This window comes from Xiphophorus hellerii, chromosome 13 (genome assembly GCF_003331165.1).
Source record: "Xiphophorus hellerii strain 12219 chromosome 13, Xiphophorus_hellerii-4.1, whole genome shotgun sequence".
Classification (NCBI taxonomy): Eukaryota; Metazoa; Chordata; class Actinopteri; order Cyprinodontiformes; family Poeciliidae; genus Xiphophorus; species Xiphophorus hellerii.
The window spans coordinates 20099325-20115183 of NC_045684.1; the positions used below are offsets into that span (position 1 = coordinate 20099325).

Sequence of the window (15859 nt, forward strand, 5' to 3'; positions counted from 1 at the left end):
GTTATGCATATGTTCACACTTTCTGCTTCGACGAAAGTGTGAACATATGCAGACAGGTTCTCAACGGATACACGCGCAGCCATATATATATATATATATATATATATATTATAAGTGAAATATATATATATATATATATATATATATATATATATATATATATATATATATATATATATATATATATGAAATGTATACAGATATATATATGGCTCACTTACAAGTGTGCCAAATGTGGTAGTCTGTAGTTTCTAACCTTTACTTTCCCTGTAATTATGTTCCTAATAAAAACATGTGCAGGTCGTAGCATTTTTTTTCCTTAACATTCTTTATGCTCCATTACACTTTTAATGTGCCTCCCATTCATCTGGAAGTTGCTGGCTTTACAGTTAGCACACAGCCTAAATTGATCACAGTACTAGTTACTGGCACATTGTCAATTAGAGCTACCAACGCAACAAAAAATAAAAATGCCGACTAATGCTTATCCAAGCACTTTTGGAAGCCTTCAATTCTAGAGGCGTGTATGTACAGTAGATGGGAAGTCGAGGCAGAAACAGCACTCGTGAATATTCAGATTTATTGATCAGGACACCTAAATTTCCATTAAGTGATGAACTTTTATTTAATTAAAGCACACATCCGTCTCGAAACAAGGCCAATTCCCGGGAGGAGACAATGTCTGTGCTATCATCAAAAGAAATTGACATCCGTTCGCTTAGAAAATATCCTGATTTAATTTCAATCTGCGAAAGCTCGATGTATAAAAGGGAACATGTTAGGTAGTTTTCGTTCAACGGAATGTTCGTTCAGTAGTAATCAGTCACATGCATGATCATTTGTGTTGATATAGCTATATACAAAAACATAGCTAAAAATAAAGTTGAAATATTTATTTCCCTTAGCTGTTCAGTATTTAAAATGCAAAGCAGCAGAAATCACACAATCATTTTTGAAACTCAAACACTCGAATATGTGCACGCTTGAAAAGTGAAGAAACATGTCCCTTATTGTCCCTAAACATATGTAATATTATTTAATTCTCTCTATCTCCGTCTTTAATGTTTAGGCTCCACCGGGTCTGCGCTGCCGGGTTCTCCATCTGCGGATTCGGTGTGATCGTCGCCCTGTTTCATCTCCTCGTGGTTGGACTCTTCCTTGTGGTCCTTCTTCCACTTCATTCTGCGGTTCTGGAACCAGATTTTGATCTGTCTCTCGGAGAGGCTGAGGGCATGGGCGATCTCGACCCTCCGCCTGCGGGTCAGGTACCGGTTGAAGTGGAACTCCTTCTCCAGCTCCAGGGTCTGGTGCCGGGAATAGGTCTGCCGGCCCCGCTTTCGGGTTGGATCTGCAGAGAAGACGAAAAATAATAAGTTAGATGCCTGTATTACAGTTATTTAATCATTATTATTGTTTTTGTTATTATTTTTCGGAAGCTGGCAATGAAAAAAAACAAACACTTATAGCTGCAGGCACAATGTTTTCCTCTATGGTATTTCATTGTTGTGGTTTGTATTTTCGTATTACTTCAAATTTCCTCAACAGACACAAGTCTTTTTTTGTTGTTGTTATTTTGTTATTGTTTGTTTTTGACACTTTAAAGTGGTCGTGTTGGAGTCATTTGCACATGTCTGTAACCTCTGGTGTCACGAAGGCCTTTCCAACTAAAAGCCTATAATGGTCTTCGCACACACACACACACACACACACACACCCACACACACACACACACACACACACACCCACACACACACACACACACACAAACCCCAACACACAAAAACCATACGTCTCTGGTTTAAAAACGAACCAGTTCTCACTGGTATATATATAAATATATATATATATATATATAAGGTTTTATTGTGCTCTAAATCTATCTGACGGAAATTGTGAGTCATATTGATCCTGGTTCTCAGAGAATAACACAGCCTCTGCGGTGCAGACTCAATTAGAAGGAAGCTGCAGAGTACGGGGGAGCTGATTTACGCCACAGACCGGACTCTTTTACAGCCACAAAGGGGGAGAAGAGGCTGTAAGAGTAATAGGAGTGCAGAGGAAAAAAACCCCAGCGGCAAGTCTCTGCCTATAGTGAACACACGGGAGCTTTGGTCAAATGAATTTATGGCTGCAGAACTCATTAGCTGCGCAATAAAAGTTTTACGATTCTTTCCATGCGACAGGAATGAGCGCGTGGATATTAATCGAACTGCTAAGGTCCGGCGTAAGTATTGTTGTGGTTTTGGGTCAGAACTTACCCGATGCCCTCATCCAAGGGTACATACGGTACTGTTTGTCCGGAGGCGAGGTGAGGGGTCCCGGTCCCGGATGACAGCAGCTCCCGCTGAACAGGCGGCCCTGATCAAGCGGGCTGCTGCAGTCCTGAGTGTGTATGTCCCGTCCCAGGCCACATCCTGCGATAAACACGGGGTTCAGACTCTGGTAGGCTGCGTTACTGACGCTGTAAACTCCAGGGAGGGATGGCGTAAACGTGACGGCCGCAGTCCGACTGTTCTCCCCTCCAGGTCCAATGCCACAAGACGCTCGCTCGACGATCGGAAACAGAGAACTACCCGGCGCAGATTTGCAAAGGAGACTGTCCACATAATAAGAACTCATAATTTTTTTCCCTTTTTTCACCCCCGCTCTGATTTGTTGGCCCAGAATCCTCAGTGTCGTTTTTACGAGGTAGCGTGATATATGACAGCAATACACCCTAGATTTACACCAAACCCCATTTTTGCTCTGGACTAAAGAACTCAGCCATGTGACTAAGGCCCGGTTGCTCTCATCCAATCAGCAGAGGCGTGGATGTCGCGATGGCACCGGACCACGGAGCGGGATCAACACCTCACACACATAAACACGTAGAGTCGAATAAACACGCTGCAGAGAAATTCTCGCAATCTAAATGATCTTTAGATGCAGTTACAGTCATAACAGCATCATGTCGCTTCCCTCCTTCCTCACCAAGAAACTGGAAATGCATTATTTTTTGTTCGTTTTAATACTTTTACCTACATCTAATGGCGTGTAACTATTCTAATAAATGCAATAATAGGCGGCGTTGGTATATTAACAGTGAGACTGCTCGTTTACTCCTTTTTAACACCTTACACTAGATTAACTACTGAACATGTAAAAATGTAACGAAATAATGGTGAACGTGTTTTGAAATAATGAACGTGTTTTGAATCTTTTGCGAGTATTTTAAACGAATCAGTTAAGTGACTTGGTGATAAACTCCATTTTATGCAAATACATCTCTATTTATGTTCTGTATTAATATCACTGAAGCTGAAGATGTAATTCAACTTTAACTTAAACAATTTTGTCTTTGAATTTAACACACACGCTTGAGTCAGATATGTAATTTATGAAAAGCTCCTTCAATTTAAAATGACAAGAAAAAACAGACTTATAATAATAACATTTCTGTTGCTGTTATTATTATTATTATTATTATTATTATTATTATTATTATTATTATTATTATACACATTGTATAATTGTATATTATTGTATATCTATATAACATTTTTCAGAACGCACTGCAACTACACCTACACGTCCATCAGGATTAAAACCATGCCCAAGGCAACCGAGGAAATATTACCAGTGGCCCTCCCCTTTAATTGAATTGCAGGTATAAAAAAAATAAAAACTAAAAATAAATAAAAATAAAAATAACAAGAAACACACGACTAACTTATGACCTACTTCCCTACTTATTCATTGACGAATAATATTTATTAATAGTAATAAATAGTACATTTATAATCGGTACATTTAGTCAATTCAAACGTCTTTTAAATAAACACAATATGTCATTGCTTTTCATCCTTGACAAAAATAGCAACAATTTGAAAACATGCACCTAATGTATTTATATTATTACTACTACTACCACTAATAATAATAATAATAATAATAATAATAATAATAATTATTATTATTATTATTATTATTATTATTTGCCTTAAAATTTTAAGCTGTCGAGGCTACTTAAAACATGCCGATGCCCTCAATAACCTATCAATATCAGGAATGATGAAACGTATTACTAAAAATAAACGAAATAAAACTGCAACAGTCTAATCTACACATTAAGTGATAATTCTAGTTTCTGTTTCCATCCCACCTCACTTCAGCTATTTGTGTCAGGGTTATTACATTTTACTGTCACTTGGTGCCCCTCGCGTTAGAATTCTTTACTCTTTTGACATTAGATCCTCTTTGTAAGAGCTACTGCAAGAAAAGACATGAAATATAGTAGAAGTCGAGGAAAAACATACTAATTTGAATTGTCAGCTGTATCAAAGAAGCTTGGCTCAACATAAATAAATAAATAAATAAATAAATAAATAAATAAATAAATAAATGCCACTCCGAGGAAGGAAAAAAAAAGAAACACCAGTAAAAATGTAGACCTCCGTTGTGCGCATGAGCAGCAGTTATCCGGCGGAAGCCACATAGTTAAATCTTCACTGTGTCGCCTTTCCCCTTCTCAGAGCTGCACCAGCTTCTGCGGTGAGACTGTAAAAAAGGTGTGAAATTATTTTCCTTGACTCTTAAAATGTTACTACAGTTTGTTCCCCCTGCGCTGCTTCGCCGGGGAGGAGCTGTTCAAACGGCAAAAACAGCAGTGACGTTGATGGAAAAGTGTCGCCACCTCCTGTCAATTTGTGGGTATTGCGAGGTGCAGGAGGTAGTTTCCAGCTGTGTCAACCTTTTTTTAAATTGGTGACATTACTTCAGGAATGAAAACAGGTCAGAGAAGAGGGGACGTGGCAGAGGTAATGTGTCTCCATGGTTATGACATTTTCAGCAGCAAATATGATTTTTTTTTCAGAACAATTTAAAGCTCGTTGCTGGTTTCGATTCCAGCGCCCCAGTTTGTCCCGCCACTCCCTTATGGATCAAAATAAAGAGCAAAGGGCGGAAGGTTCCCAGGTGGAAACAAAGGAGAGTTCCAAATGACCGTGAGTCCTGCGCGTTCCCTCTGTCGGATAGGAATCCAATAAAGCTGATCATTTCCGCTCGGCCTTTTGTCCCAGATCCCAATCACACAGAAAGAGAAGGAGGGTGGGGTTGGGGGGCGGGGGGGGGGGGGGACACAAATGGGTGCCATTCTGGAAACGGTCTAATTGTGTCTGGACGGCCATAAAGCCATTAAAACTGGAATGCCAGACAGTGTATAGCAGAGCAGGCGCTTTTATTACGCTGTCTCTGGCCGAGTCTTTGAAGTTTGGGTCCATCTGCGTCCACCCCAAACGCGTCACAACACCACTCCTGTTGGACTCGGTTGAGTCTTAGAAGGAAAGGCAGTCAATACTTTTTGTTGTTGTTGTTGTTTCTCCAGAGTCCGTGAGAGCTTGTTCCATTAGAACACGTTGATTGAAAAGAAACCTTGCATTATTTACCAAAGTGCATGTGTGCCAAACGCTTTCTCAAACATGCGGGGACTTGAACCAGCGCCGCTATCAGGGCATCCACATTTATAATCTACAAGCAGCAAGATATGCTTCCCTGGAAAACATGTGACTTAGAAATAATCATATTTGTATTATATTTAACTGAAGCAGCAAAGAAACGTTTAAAACGGATCGGGTCTGTTTACAAGGCCCTTCTGTAGGCTTGTCATATCTGTGCTGAGCTGGACACAAACACGCCGGGCGCTTTCTTCTGAGCTTCAGCTGTCGAAGATCTCAGTGTCTCTTCTTTTAGTGTGCGTGAGCGTGTGCGCGTCCCCTCTCGCCTCGTAGCGCTTTGCACCCCATAAAAGGTTATAGCCGTAATTGTCTTTTATGGCTGTATACAGCTAACAACATCCTCTGCCAAGACGCAACTCTTTCCCCAAAACACACCCACATACACACACACACACACACACCCCCACACACACACACCTACACCCCTACACACTCTCACCAATAGTTGCATTTTAATTACTGTGCGTTTGTGTGTAAAAACTGTCCAAATAACTTAGCCTAAAATAAGCAAATAAGTGAATAAATAAAAGAAATAAATAAAAAGAAATAAGTATATAACTAACTAAATAAATAAATAAATACATTTAAGACAATATATTTTCTGCATGCAATCTTATTTGTGGGCACCTTTGACGCACGGCAAAACTAGATAGACTAAAACACAATCCTAAAATGAAAGTCCGACGACCAACGCTTTCGAGATATAATTTGTTTTATTTAATAAATAATACAAATTACATATATGAACCAAACGTCTGACGGTCAGAAGACCGTGCGAGGTATTCAATGGATAGCCTACAGTGTTTCCTTTTCTCTCTCTAACAAACATGGCGTCCCTTAATTGGAAATGTCACTCCCTGAAATTCAGTCAGACGTGTTATTTTTTTTTTCTTTTTTCTTTTTACAGTGATGCCAGCAAATCTATGTGACCCAAAGTCTAAATAAAAACAACAAACAAACATATTGTAGGTAGTTGAACGATATAGGTAGTCGATGATAGAAACTATACCTGTGATAAGATCTATTAGGAATTTCTAAGAGATCTGAGCGGTTTGTGTATCAATGCGAGCTGTTTTTCCCACTACGGTTTTTAAAGTTAGTATCAAATTCAGGGCCATCTGTCATAGTTCTATTACTTATGGAGAAAAGACAGTAAAATTAACACAGTTTCTTTCATAAACTATACGTTTAGACAACAAATATAACTAAACAAAACAGACACACACACACACACCCACACACACACACACACTTGGCTAGAAACATCCATACACAAACAAGCACAATAAAAAGGAGCAGGCCAACTAATTTAACACTTTAACGAGGTATTAATTCAAATCAACAAAGCAATTAAAACAACGAAACAAAACAATGGGCACTGTCAGAATTGTGCAATTTAAAGGTAGTAGCATCAAACTAATCTCCGACATGCTATTTTTTTTCTTTTACAAGACAAATAATTCTATAAGATGTTATATAGTACAATAAGACGAGGGAGTTTTTAAAAACAAATGTCCAGCTGATCTGCTCACAGCCTAGATATCCTGTGTCAATCTGCGCGTAATTCAGTCGTCTTTCGGCGCGCCGTCCTTGTTAAACTTCTTCATCTTCATCCTGCGGTTCTGGAACCAGATTTTGACCTGTCTCTCGGTGAGGTTCAGCAGTCGAGCCACCTCGTACCTGCGGTCCCGGGTCAGGTAGGTGTTAAAGAGGAACTCCTTCTCCAGCTCCAGGATCTGGTGCTTGGTGTAAGGGCAGCGCTTTTTTCTCGTGGCGCTCGCGTGGAGCCAGTTGGACACAGGGTTATCTAGAAAGAATGTGGAGAGGGGTAGGGGTGTGGGGGGAGATCAAGTACTGGTTCTACTTTGAGGAACATTTCAAAATTGATTTTATCAATAATATTAATAATAATAATAATAAAAATAATGGATCAGTAACATATGTCAAGTGAAAGACGCATCATGTCTAAATACAGCTGTCCACTTTTCTGCAGCCTCCAACATCTGATACTGCAACGTGAGCCCTTCACAGCCCTCCATAAGGTAGTGGCACGTTCAGAATGCCAACTGACATCATGCACCTCGCACCTCGTGGCTTTTATGAGTAAAAATAGCTGAAACATAAAAGATCGTAGAGCGGACTAACTTACTTGGGTCCAGGGCCGGTTTGTCCTCGCCCTCTGCGCTCAGCTCCCCTCCCTGCGCGGACAACTCGTCCTTCTCTCCGGGTGACGGTGTCGCCACCGTGCCGTTGGCGTAATCGGAGAGCAGCAGCGCCGTGTGAGATCCCGGTGGCGTCCCCAGACCCTCCGGTTTGATCGCATAGTGATGGTGACTCGGCGGTAATCCAGTCATTGACACGGGTTCAAGAAGCCAAGACTGGTAGCGGGCGTCCGTCTCCGCGGCCATCGGGCCTTGCGGATGCCCGTAGTGGTGATAAACAGAGGAGACGGCGCCTGGGAACTGAGCCGGGACGTGGTTCCATGACGGCCCGAAAACGGGGGCTTTGGACGGGAAGCCGCAAGCTCCGAGCTCGCTGTGGTCAACCACAGGGGCGGGCTGTCTGGCGTGCTGGACACCGACACCGGAGGGGTACCTCGGGGTGGAGAGCTCCTCGCTTTCAGGCAGGATAAGGGAATCGACGTAGTAGCTCGTGAGTGCTCCGGACGTCGACATGGCAGGGAAATTAGACCGATTTCACATGTACGCAGTCATACAACAGATACATGCAAAGTAAAACAAAAAGCACACATTCCCCAAAAGCACATACACACACACACACACACACACATATAAATGCACGCGCAGCAAAGCGCAGCCTCACAAAATAACAATGTGGAGAAATCAAGTAGCAACTTGGCCCCATGCACGGAGAACTACAGTGGGGAAAGTAATGGGGAGCCACGCCGCGATGCCATTGGGCAGCCGAGACACGTGATCATAAAGCCGAACAATAAAAGATAAATCAATCCCTGCAGTCATTAAATACTCAGCCTGCTCCACTATAACAAGCACTGTTTTTTATAAATGATCAAGATTTGAACATCTGTACAGAGTGAGATTTAAAAAAATATATATATATACATATATATATATAAATATATATATATATGAATGAAAAAAAGAGAGAAGAGTCAACAATAGCACTGCTACTTACAGCCATTCAAATCCCTTCCTTGGTTATCCAAAACGATACAATATGTATTTGGAAGCCTTATTTTACGAGTTACTTTATTGGACACGTAAGCGCTCCGCCGCTGCCGCTCGCCAAAACACATTTAGAAACACCCGCGTATTAAAGAGGAACTTTGCAACTCGAGGATTGAAGCAATGCAAGGATAAATTACGACCAAAACACATTGCGTCCTGTTTTTATTTTTGCTCCGAAGGCTGCGGGAAACATCATCCAATGTGCGCCAGTTTCCCATGTTTGGAGTCTCAGAAGTCGCTGAATGAAGTACAGATATTGTGTCGCTTTTGTTATTTTCTGATGCAAGATATATTTGAGCTCCGGTTTCATTATTATTATTATTATTATTATTATTATTATTATTATTATTATTATTATTATTATTATTATTATTGTTGTTGTTGTTGTTGTTGTCGTTGGTCCTACAACTTGTCTATATTTCTATCATTTGTTTTGCATTAGTAGTTTCATCATTTTATCATTAGGGACAGTCTTTATTATATACTTTATAAATTGTGGGTTATTTTGGCAACAGAAACAACAACAAAGAAAGATTTATTAATTTAGGTGAGTTTATTTACAAAAAATATATATATATAAATGCAAAGGGATCATTTTTCTAAATGATCCCTTGGTTAACGTGCTGGAAAAGTAGGACACAACTAATTTTCTCTGCGTCTCATCGTCCAGATATATATTCTTTAACTATTATTTTTAAATTTAAAAGAAAAATGAAGACGGAATTAAAGACTGGCGACAGAAAAGTAACAAAAGTGTAGTCCAATCTATTTTATTTATTTAAGAAGTAACACAGAATTTTTTTTTTTTTCAAACGAAAAGATTTGGTTAAAAAAAATGAGAGTGTAACTTCGGCATTCTTTAAATCATAATATCAAGCGATAAATTAGCAATGATAATGAGTAAATACATTATGTAAGACTTGTATTTAAACTGTATCCAATAATACTGACTAAATTAGCCGAACCACGTCATGTGGCACAATATCAAAAACCCAATTCGTAACGTCTTTTCATATATCTCTCCGTGTAAGAGATTAATGGTAAATAACAGTTTGCTTAACTCGACGTCCGTTTCTATTTACACCGCCGTTATCACTTGCGCTCCCCTTGCATGTTGGTTTCATCGCCACCATTAACAAACGAACTCCTAATACCTGCCAGCAGCCCGAGACTCGGTGTAACATGACGCTCAGAATAGTGCTAAAATTAACCTTAACTGTAGTCCATGTACTTTTCACCCTTCAAAAAAAAAAAAAAAGTAAAAAATAGCGACAAAATTAGATTGTGTTTTAAATGTGGTTCCTGAAAGTTTGAGTTTATAAAATGCTGAAGCACCTAAGCTCAAATAAATATGCGGGAATATTGTGACAGACTTAAGTAATGCGCAAAAATAATTAAAATACCATGAATTAATATCTTAAGACATTTCTAAACTCTTCAATATACAAAATACATTCATATATTTAATAGCTCAATTTATGCACTGAGCCACTTTTAAATGTATAAAATTATTTTATTCTCAATCGTGTGTATATTAAGCGTGAAAGCAAACAAAACAGCACCAACTCACTTTTAATAAAAAAATAAATAAAAAATGGAGGTTTGACTTTATGCATGCCCATTTTCTAATAGTCTAGCTCTAATGTAGTCTTATGGGCTTAGAAGCTGCAACTTTGGGTTTTGCTGCACGACCCTGGTGTATTATTTCATGCAAGCATATAAACAGTCTGGCCAACACCCTTACAAGGCCACAGGGAATTGAAGCCGTGCAGATTTTCTGCATTCTGCACAGCATACAGAAGAGGATGTGGGAAAGGAAAGACTCCGAGGTGTCTAGAATGCACAATCTGATTTCCAATCACCTCTCTGGTATACTTGCACAGCATCCAAGCAGCAGACATCAAACAAACCGAGCAAGGAAGGAAAGGAGGATGAGACGAGCGGCTGCAGTGCGCCTTTTTGTTCACTAAAACCTCGAATGGACAAACAAGAACGAACAAACACCTTTGCAGCAGGAAAAGACGCCACCACGCCAATGGCTCTCAGGGCTGTAAAAGCTTTTAAATCAGGGTGTCTTTTTCAGCCCCCGCGGTTTACCGCAGGGGCTATTCACTTCTTTTGCTTCTGCAGATAACAGCCTGTCTGGCGGATCTGAAAATCGCCATAAAGCCCCCCATTCCTCCTCCTTTTGTGTTTGGAGCCACTATTGCGCAGAGGAAGCATCCGGTCTCATTGCCCGCGGAGGTCGCTGTTGCCCCATTCACCTTCCCCTTCCCCTCCACTGCTGCAGTGGTCGTAACCGAGGCCTTGTCTGGCGTGTCTGCGTCACTACTAATAGCGGAAAAGGTTGTAATGCTTTATCCCAAATCCAGCACGCAAACTGCGTCGGAGTTTTGGGCACAGATATTCGAGCCCAGTCCCACTTGTTGTGTATGTAGCAAGATTGGAGGGATTTCAAGGAAAACAAGAAAAATATTTGGACACAAAGACCGAAAGCAACCAGCCCAGCCCCTCCCCGATTTATTACCTATCCATCCAAACACCTATACACATTGAGGGGAAAAAAAAGTCCCACCATCTTTATTTCTCCAAACTGCCTTCCGCTTGGTCTCGAGGTTTGCAACTGGGGCAATTAAGACAGTTTCATGTTGCAGAGTTAAGAAATGGACCCCCAACAACATGAAACTACCTAAACCACTCGACAGTCGATCCGGGGCCTCAAGAGGAATACAATCGGCCGGTTCGTAATGCGCCGTGGTGGTCGCTTCCTTCATCATGTTTCCCCCCAAAAAAAAGAAAAAAGAAAAAAGCAAAGCGTCTTGCTATTACACAGCATTCTACAAACTACATGTGTAGATAAGCCACCGAGACAATGCGCAACAACAAAAAGGAGGCAGAATCACAAAGGCGAATGGACTCACCCGAATCCTCGATCTGTTTATCCCATTAATTCCCAGATTGAAGCGCATAGAAACCGTTTATCCACAGTGCCTTCGGATTACTAATAGCCTGTGAGACGGGCCTCCTCTCCGTGCGACAGGCTCTCTCACAACTGAAGCAGCTCTTCGAGGAGAGGGAGAAAGCTCATATACCAGCCAGTCATAAAACTCTACAATAGCCGGCTGGGCATGCAGCAGGACGGCTTATACAGCCTAATATCTTAATTATTTCCGATGGTCTCAGAAACGGTCCTTTCTCAACAAAACAAAAGGATCTCCAGGGTTAGGAAGTCTGTTTGATTTCATCCGTTGACTATTTAATCAGTATATATATGTATTTCTTTTACCCCTGTGCTAACAAGTAAAACATATTATCCACTTTGCAAAAATTCAAGCTGCTAGTCTTGAGTCCGAGCTGATAATTTATTAGGCATTACACAAAAAAACACACCTGTACACAGAAATATACAACCAAAAATATTCCTCCTTCACACTGCTTTTGTTCTCAGTGTGAACAAAGTTACAATTTACACATTTAACTCGAACATGTAGAGGCAGCCCATGTCTCATGAAACATCACATTCTGATTGATTTTTCAGCCTTGGAGATTCCATTGTTCAAATGTGAATTTGTGTGGAAATTTTATGCACAACTCTAGGAATAAATGAGTATATTTTCCGAATTTAGACAGCGGCTCATTTGGGAATTTAAACCTAATTCCCTAGTATTACTTTGTATACATTTTTGCATTGTGTGTGTGGGCGTGTGTGTGTGTGTGTGTGTGGGGGGGGGGGGGGGGGGGGGGGGGGGGTTTCTGTGCATTTGTGTGTGTGTGTGTGTGTGTGGGTGTGTGTGCGTGTGCGTGCGTGGCGGTGGGCGTGTAGGTGTGTGTGTGTGTGGGTGTGTGTGTGTGTGTTGGGGGGGTGGAGGGTATTCAACTGCACTGATCCTTTCCTACAACAGATGTAACAATACAAAAACACATGAGAAACAGTCACAGCTAAAACACCCAAAGATGTTTTTTTTCTTTTTTCTTTTTTAACTTTTTATTTTTTCTTTTTTATTCTCAGAAGGCCAGATACGATGATGGGCCGTGAGAGGAGGCTGCATCTCTCAGGCAAATGAAACTTTGAGCTTGGAGTTGAGGAATTTGGAGGATAGCTTGTCAATAAATTCATCCAAACTTTTTGTTCCCTTTTTGAGTCGCTGTTTATCATGAAAATCCATAGTTGGAGGTGAGCTCCCGGATCCTATTCTCCCGCGTCATTTTCTTAAGCTTCATCCTGCGGTTCTGGAACCATATCTTGACCTGTCTGTCCGTCAGGTGGACGCTCTTGCTGATCTCTAGGCGGCGCTCTCGGGTCAGGTACATGTTGAAGAGGAACTCCTTCTCCAGTTCCAAGGTTTGGTGTTTGGTGTACGGGCAGCGTTTCTTTCGGCCACTTTTCGCTGTCAGCCAGTTGGCCGTGTTTTCGCTTTTTGTGTCTCCTAGAAGGATGGCAGATAAATAGTTTGTTTGTTTTTTTGTGCTTTTACGCAGTGAGGATCATGAATGCAAGAGCAAAGTAGCTTAAGCACATATGATTATGAAGCACACCACAACACACATGAACATATGATCTTACTCAGACGTGTCTGTGTGTTTTTGTATATTTTAAATAATATAATTTTCACATCCAAACTGTGGGCGTCCATCGGTGTATTTTAAACCCAGAAAAAAAATGCAGTTTTATTCATAAAGCCTTAAAAGAAATATTAAAATCAATTTTGGTCACCCTAATCGCCCTTTAATGATATTTACACACAAACAGACGTCTTTATGTGACTTTACATTACTGAGATTGTGTAATATCTTCCATACTAATTCCACAGAAAAAAAGAGGAAAAACGGATACATTTTTAGCAAGACTGAGATTATAGTCTTGCCTGTTGGCGCAGCTGGTTCCTTCAAACAACAACAAGGCGATATTATTCCAGCTTCTTCTCACGTCTCATTTTTCACCCATTTTTTTCCTATTGTTTAGATCAGCTAAGGAGAGCTAGTTTTTTTTGTTGTTTTTTCCTATGGATGTTCAGCAAAACTGTGCCCGGGGGTTAGTAGCTATAAACACATTTTAAAGGACGGCTGTAATAATAAACATGTCTGGAGAAGAAAAATGACAAACGCACCAAAACATGTGCCACGAGTTAAAGCACGTAAAAGTTCAAATTGACAAATCTGAATGGTGATTGAAAATGTAAAAAAAAAAAAAAAAAAAAAATCTATCAATCAATTTCTCTTCTGCCAGTTTTCTCAACCGTAAAATAATGGCACGGTCTTTTGCAGCTTTCTATCTATAAAGAACGTTTACACCAATAACGCATAAGTGGAAAGTATATCTAGAATCATGTTTTGGAGTAAAAATCTTAGAAAATGTTACCTGTTACCTAGTGCCATACATGCGTGTAGGCCTGTGCGCCAGTTTCCACAGCGGTCTATCACTGAAAATATCTCTAATCGTGAAATTTTAGAAGTTATCTCATTTGATCATTTGAAATTTGATAGCTAGGTGACGCCTAGCTCATAAGCTCTATGTTTGGGTTTTGACGCATAATAATAATAATAGTAATTCCAAAACCGTCTTCATGCAATACTTTGTGAATGCCATGTTTACAAACACGTGCCTCCACGTCTGACTGTAGACCAGACCGTAGCATTAGACAAGACAGGTGCCATTAAAAACCTCACTCTACCTGTTTGCCACCAAAACAAGGCTGACCACATCAAAGTCCCGCAATGATTACCTTTAGTGGCCTTTGCTCGTCTCTCCTTGTCATTCTCCTCCGCCTCCTCTGCAGAGGAGGCTTCACCGTCCGAGGAGTCGCGCCCCTCTTCGGTGCCCGACGCAGCTTGAGGCGGCAGGTCTGTGGCTTCCTCCGCGTCCTTCCCCTTCTTCTCCGCCGTGGCTGGGACAGACGCAGAGGTTGGTGGCGAGTGGAAGCGAGCGTGGTCGGCGGGGTGCTGCAGGCCAAAATGAGAATGGGAAGGGGAAGGGTTCGACTGGGGGCCGTTGTTGGCGCTGTAAAGTTTATGAGAATGTGCGTGCGTCTGAGACAAGCGGAAGAAGCCCGGCACAGGCACCGACCCCCCGCCGCCCCCAACTCCACCACCACCACCACCTCCGCCGCCATCGGTGACTGTGCAAGAAGAAGTCAATCTTGAATATGTAAGGTCTTCGGCGGTGGAGGCTTTGGGACACTTGGGTTGCTCGTACAGGCAGTAGGTGCTCTCTTCCTTGATGTTCTGCGGGAACGTGCACGGTGCGACCTGGGGACCCACAGAGTGCTCTTGGTCCATACGACATGACCTCTGCGCGTCCATCCACATCTCCATGCTGGACATGTATGCACCTGAGGTGGACACCACATTCTGGGGGCCGACCTCGCTCCGTTTAGTCATACCTGGGAAGTATCCATAGTTGTGTAGTCCGTAAGGCACTTCTACTGCGGTGCTGTGCGGCACGCATACCGCACTCCCGGCATAGTGACCCCCGCCGCTCTCGGTGCGGGCGCTGATCAGGGAGTCCACTAAAAATGCGTTTCCAGACGGGCTGTCCGAACATGACATTATTGTAGTGTATTTTGGCGAAGGGAGAAGATAGCCCTTTCTGGCTGACATTTCTTGTGCAAAACATGCTGGATATGATTAGAGGCACCCCCCTCACCACCGAGAGGACTGTAAAACCAATGAAAACGCAGGAAGAAGGGACAGTCCCCTCCCACTCTCAGGCTACGTAGGAGTCGAACAGAAATCCATCATGGAGCTCAAGCAGAGAAAGAAGCGGGCAGAGCAATCAGAGTGTTTCCACACCTCGTCTTAATGCACCAACCTGTGCAGAAGAGACTATAAGTCCAAGAATGCACATGGTTGTAATATACATATTTATTTGTTTAAATGATGAAACATGTAACAACATTTCGAAGTATTTCAAGTATTGTAGCAATGCAAGCAAATCACATATTACAAAAAAAACAAACAAAAAAAAAAACTCAGCAGTTAGAGCAAGAATAATGTGGATCCTCAAAAAAATATATATCTATTTTAAAAGTGACAATAGCTAATTTTGGGGTGATTGGGTACTAAACTAAAACCAATGTAACATCAAAATTGGTTCAACATTCACTAACATAAGGCTTTACAGGCTTTGCGTAAAGAAGTAATTTTAAACTGCATAGCCGC

At 41.4% G+C, this 15859-nt stretch overlaps 3 protein-coding genes and 1 long non-coding RNA gene across 4 annotated transcripts; 1 reads left to right on the forward strand and 3 right to left on the reverse strand.

The window, feature by feature from the left end:
- Window positions 1-563: 563 nt before the first annotated feature.
- On the reverse strand, window positions 564-3375 carry LOC116731439 (homeobox protein Hox-A7). The gene is made up of 2 exons (XM_032581180.1): window positions 2259-3375; window positions 564-1348 (listed from the first exon to the last, which is right to left on the reverse strand). Exons 1-2 carry the CDS (start codon window positions 2617-2619, stop codon window positions 1059-1061), a joined length of 651 nt encoding a protein of 216 aa, XP_032437071.1. The 5' UTR covers window positions 2620-3375; the 3' UTR covers window positions 564-1058.
- A 2811-nt stretch (window positions 3376-6186) lies between these two features.
- On the reverse strand, window positions 6187-8637 carry hoxa9a (homeobox A9a). The gene is made up of 2 exons (XM_032581179.1): window positions 7642-8637; window positions 6187-7299 (listed from the first exon to the last, which is right to left on the reverse strand). Exons 1-2 carry the CDS (start codon window positions 8165-8167, stop codon window positions 7058-7060), a joined length of 768 nt encoding a protein of 255 aa, XP_032437070.1. The 5' UTR covers window positions 8168-8637; the 3' UTR covers window positions 6187-7057.
- Window positions 8033-12828, forward strand: LOC116731440 (uncharacterized). The gene is made up of 2 exons (XR_004341583.1): window positions 8033-8144; window positions 12711-12828. It is a non-coding gene; the product is annotated as an uncharacterized LOC116731440 (long non-coding RNA).
- On the reverse strand, window positions 12657-15350 carry LOC116731431 (homeobox protein Hox-A10). Its single transcript, XM_032581173.1, has 2 exons — window positions 14425-15350; window positions 12657-13128 (listed from the first exon to the last, which is right to left on the reverse strand). Exons 1-2 carry the CDS (start codon window positions 15296-15298, stop codon window positions 12854-12856), a joined length of 1149 nt encoding a protein of 382 aa, XP_032437064.1. The 5' UTR covers window positions 15299-15350; the 3' UTR covers window positions 12657-12853.
- Between the last annotated feature and the right edge of the window lie 509 nt (window positions 15351-15859).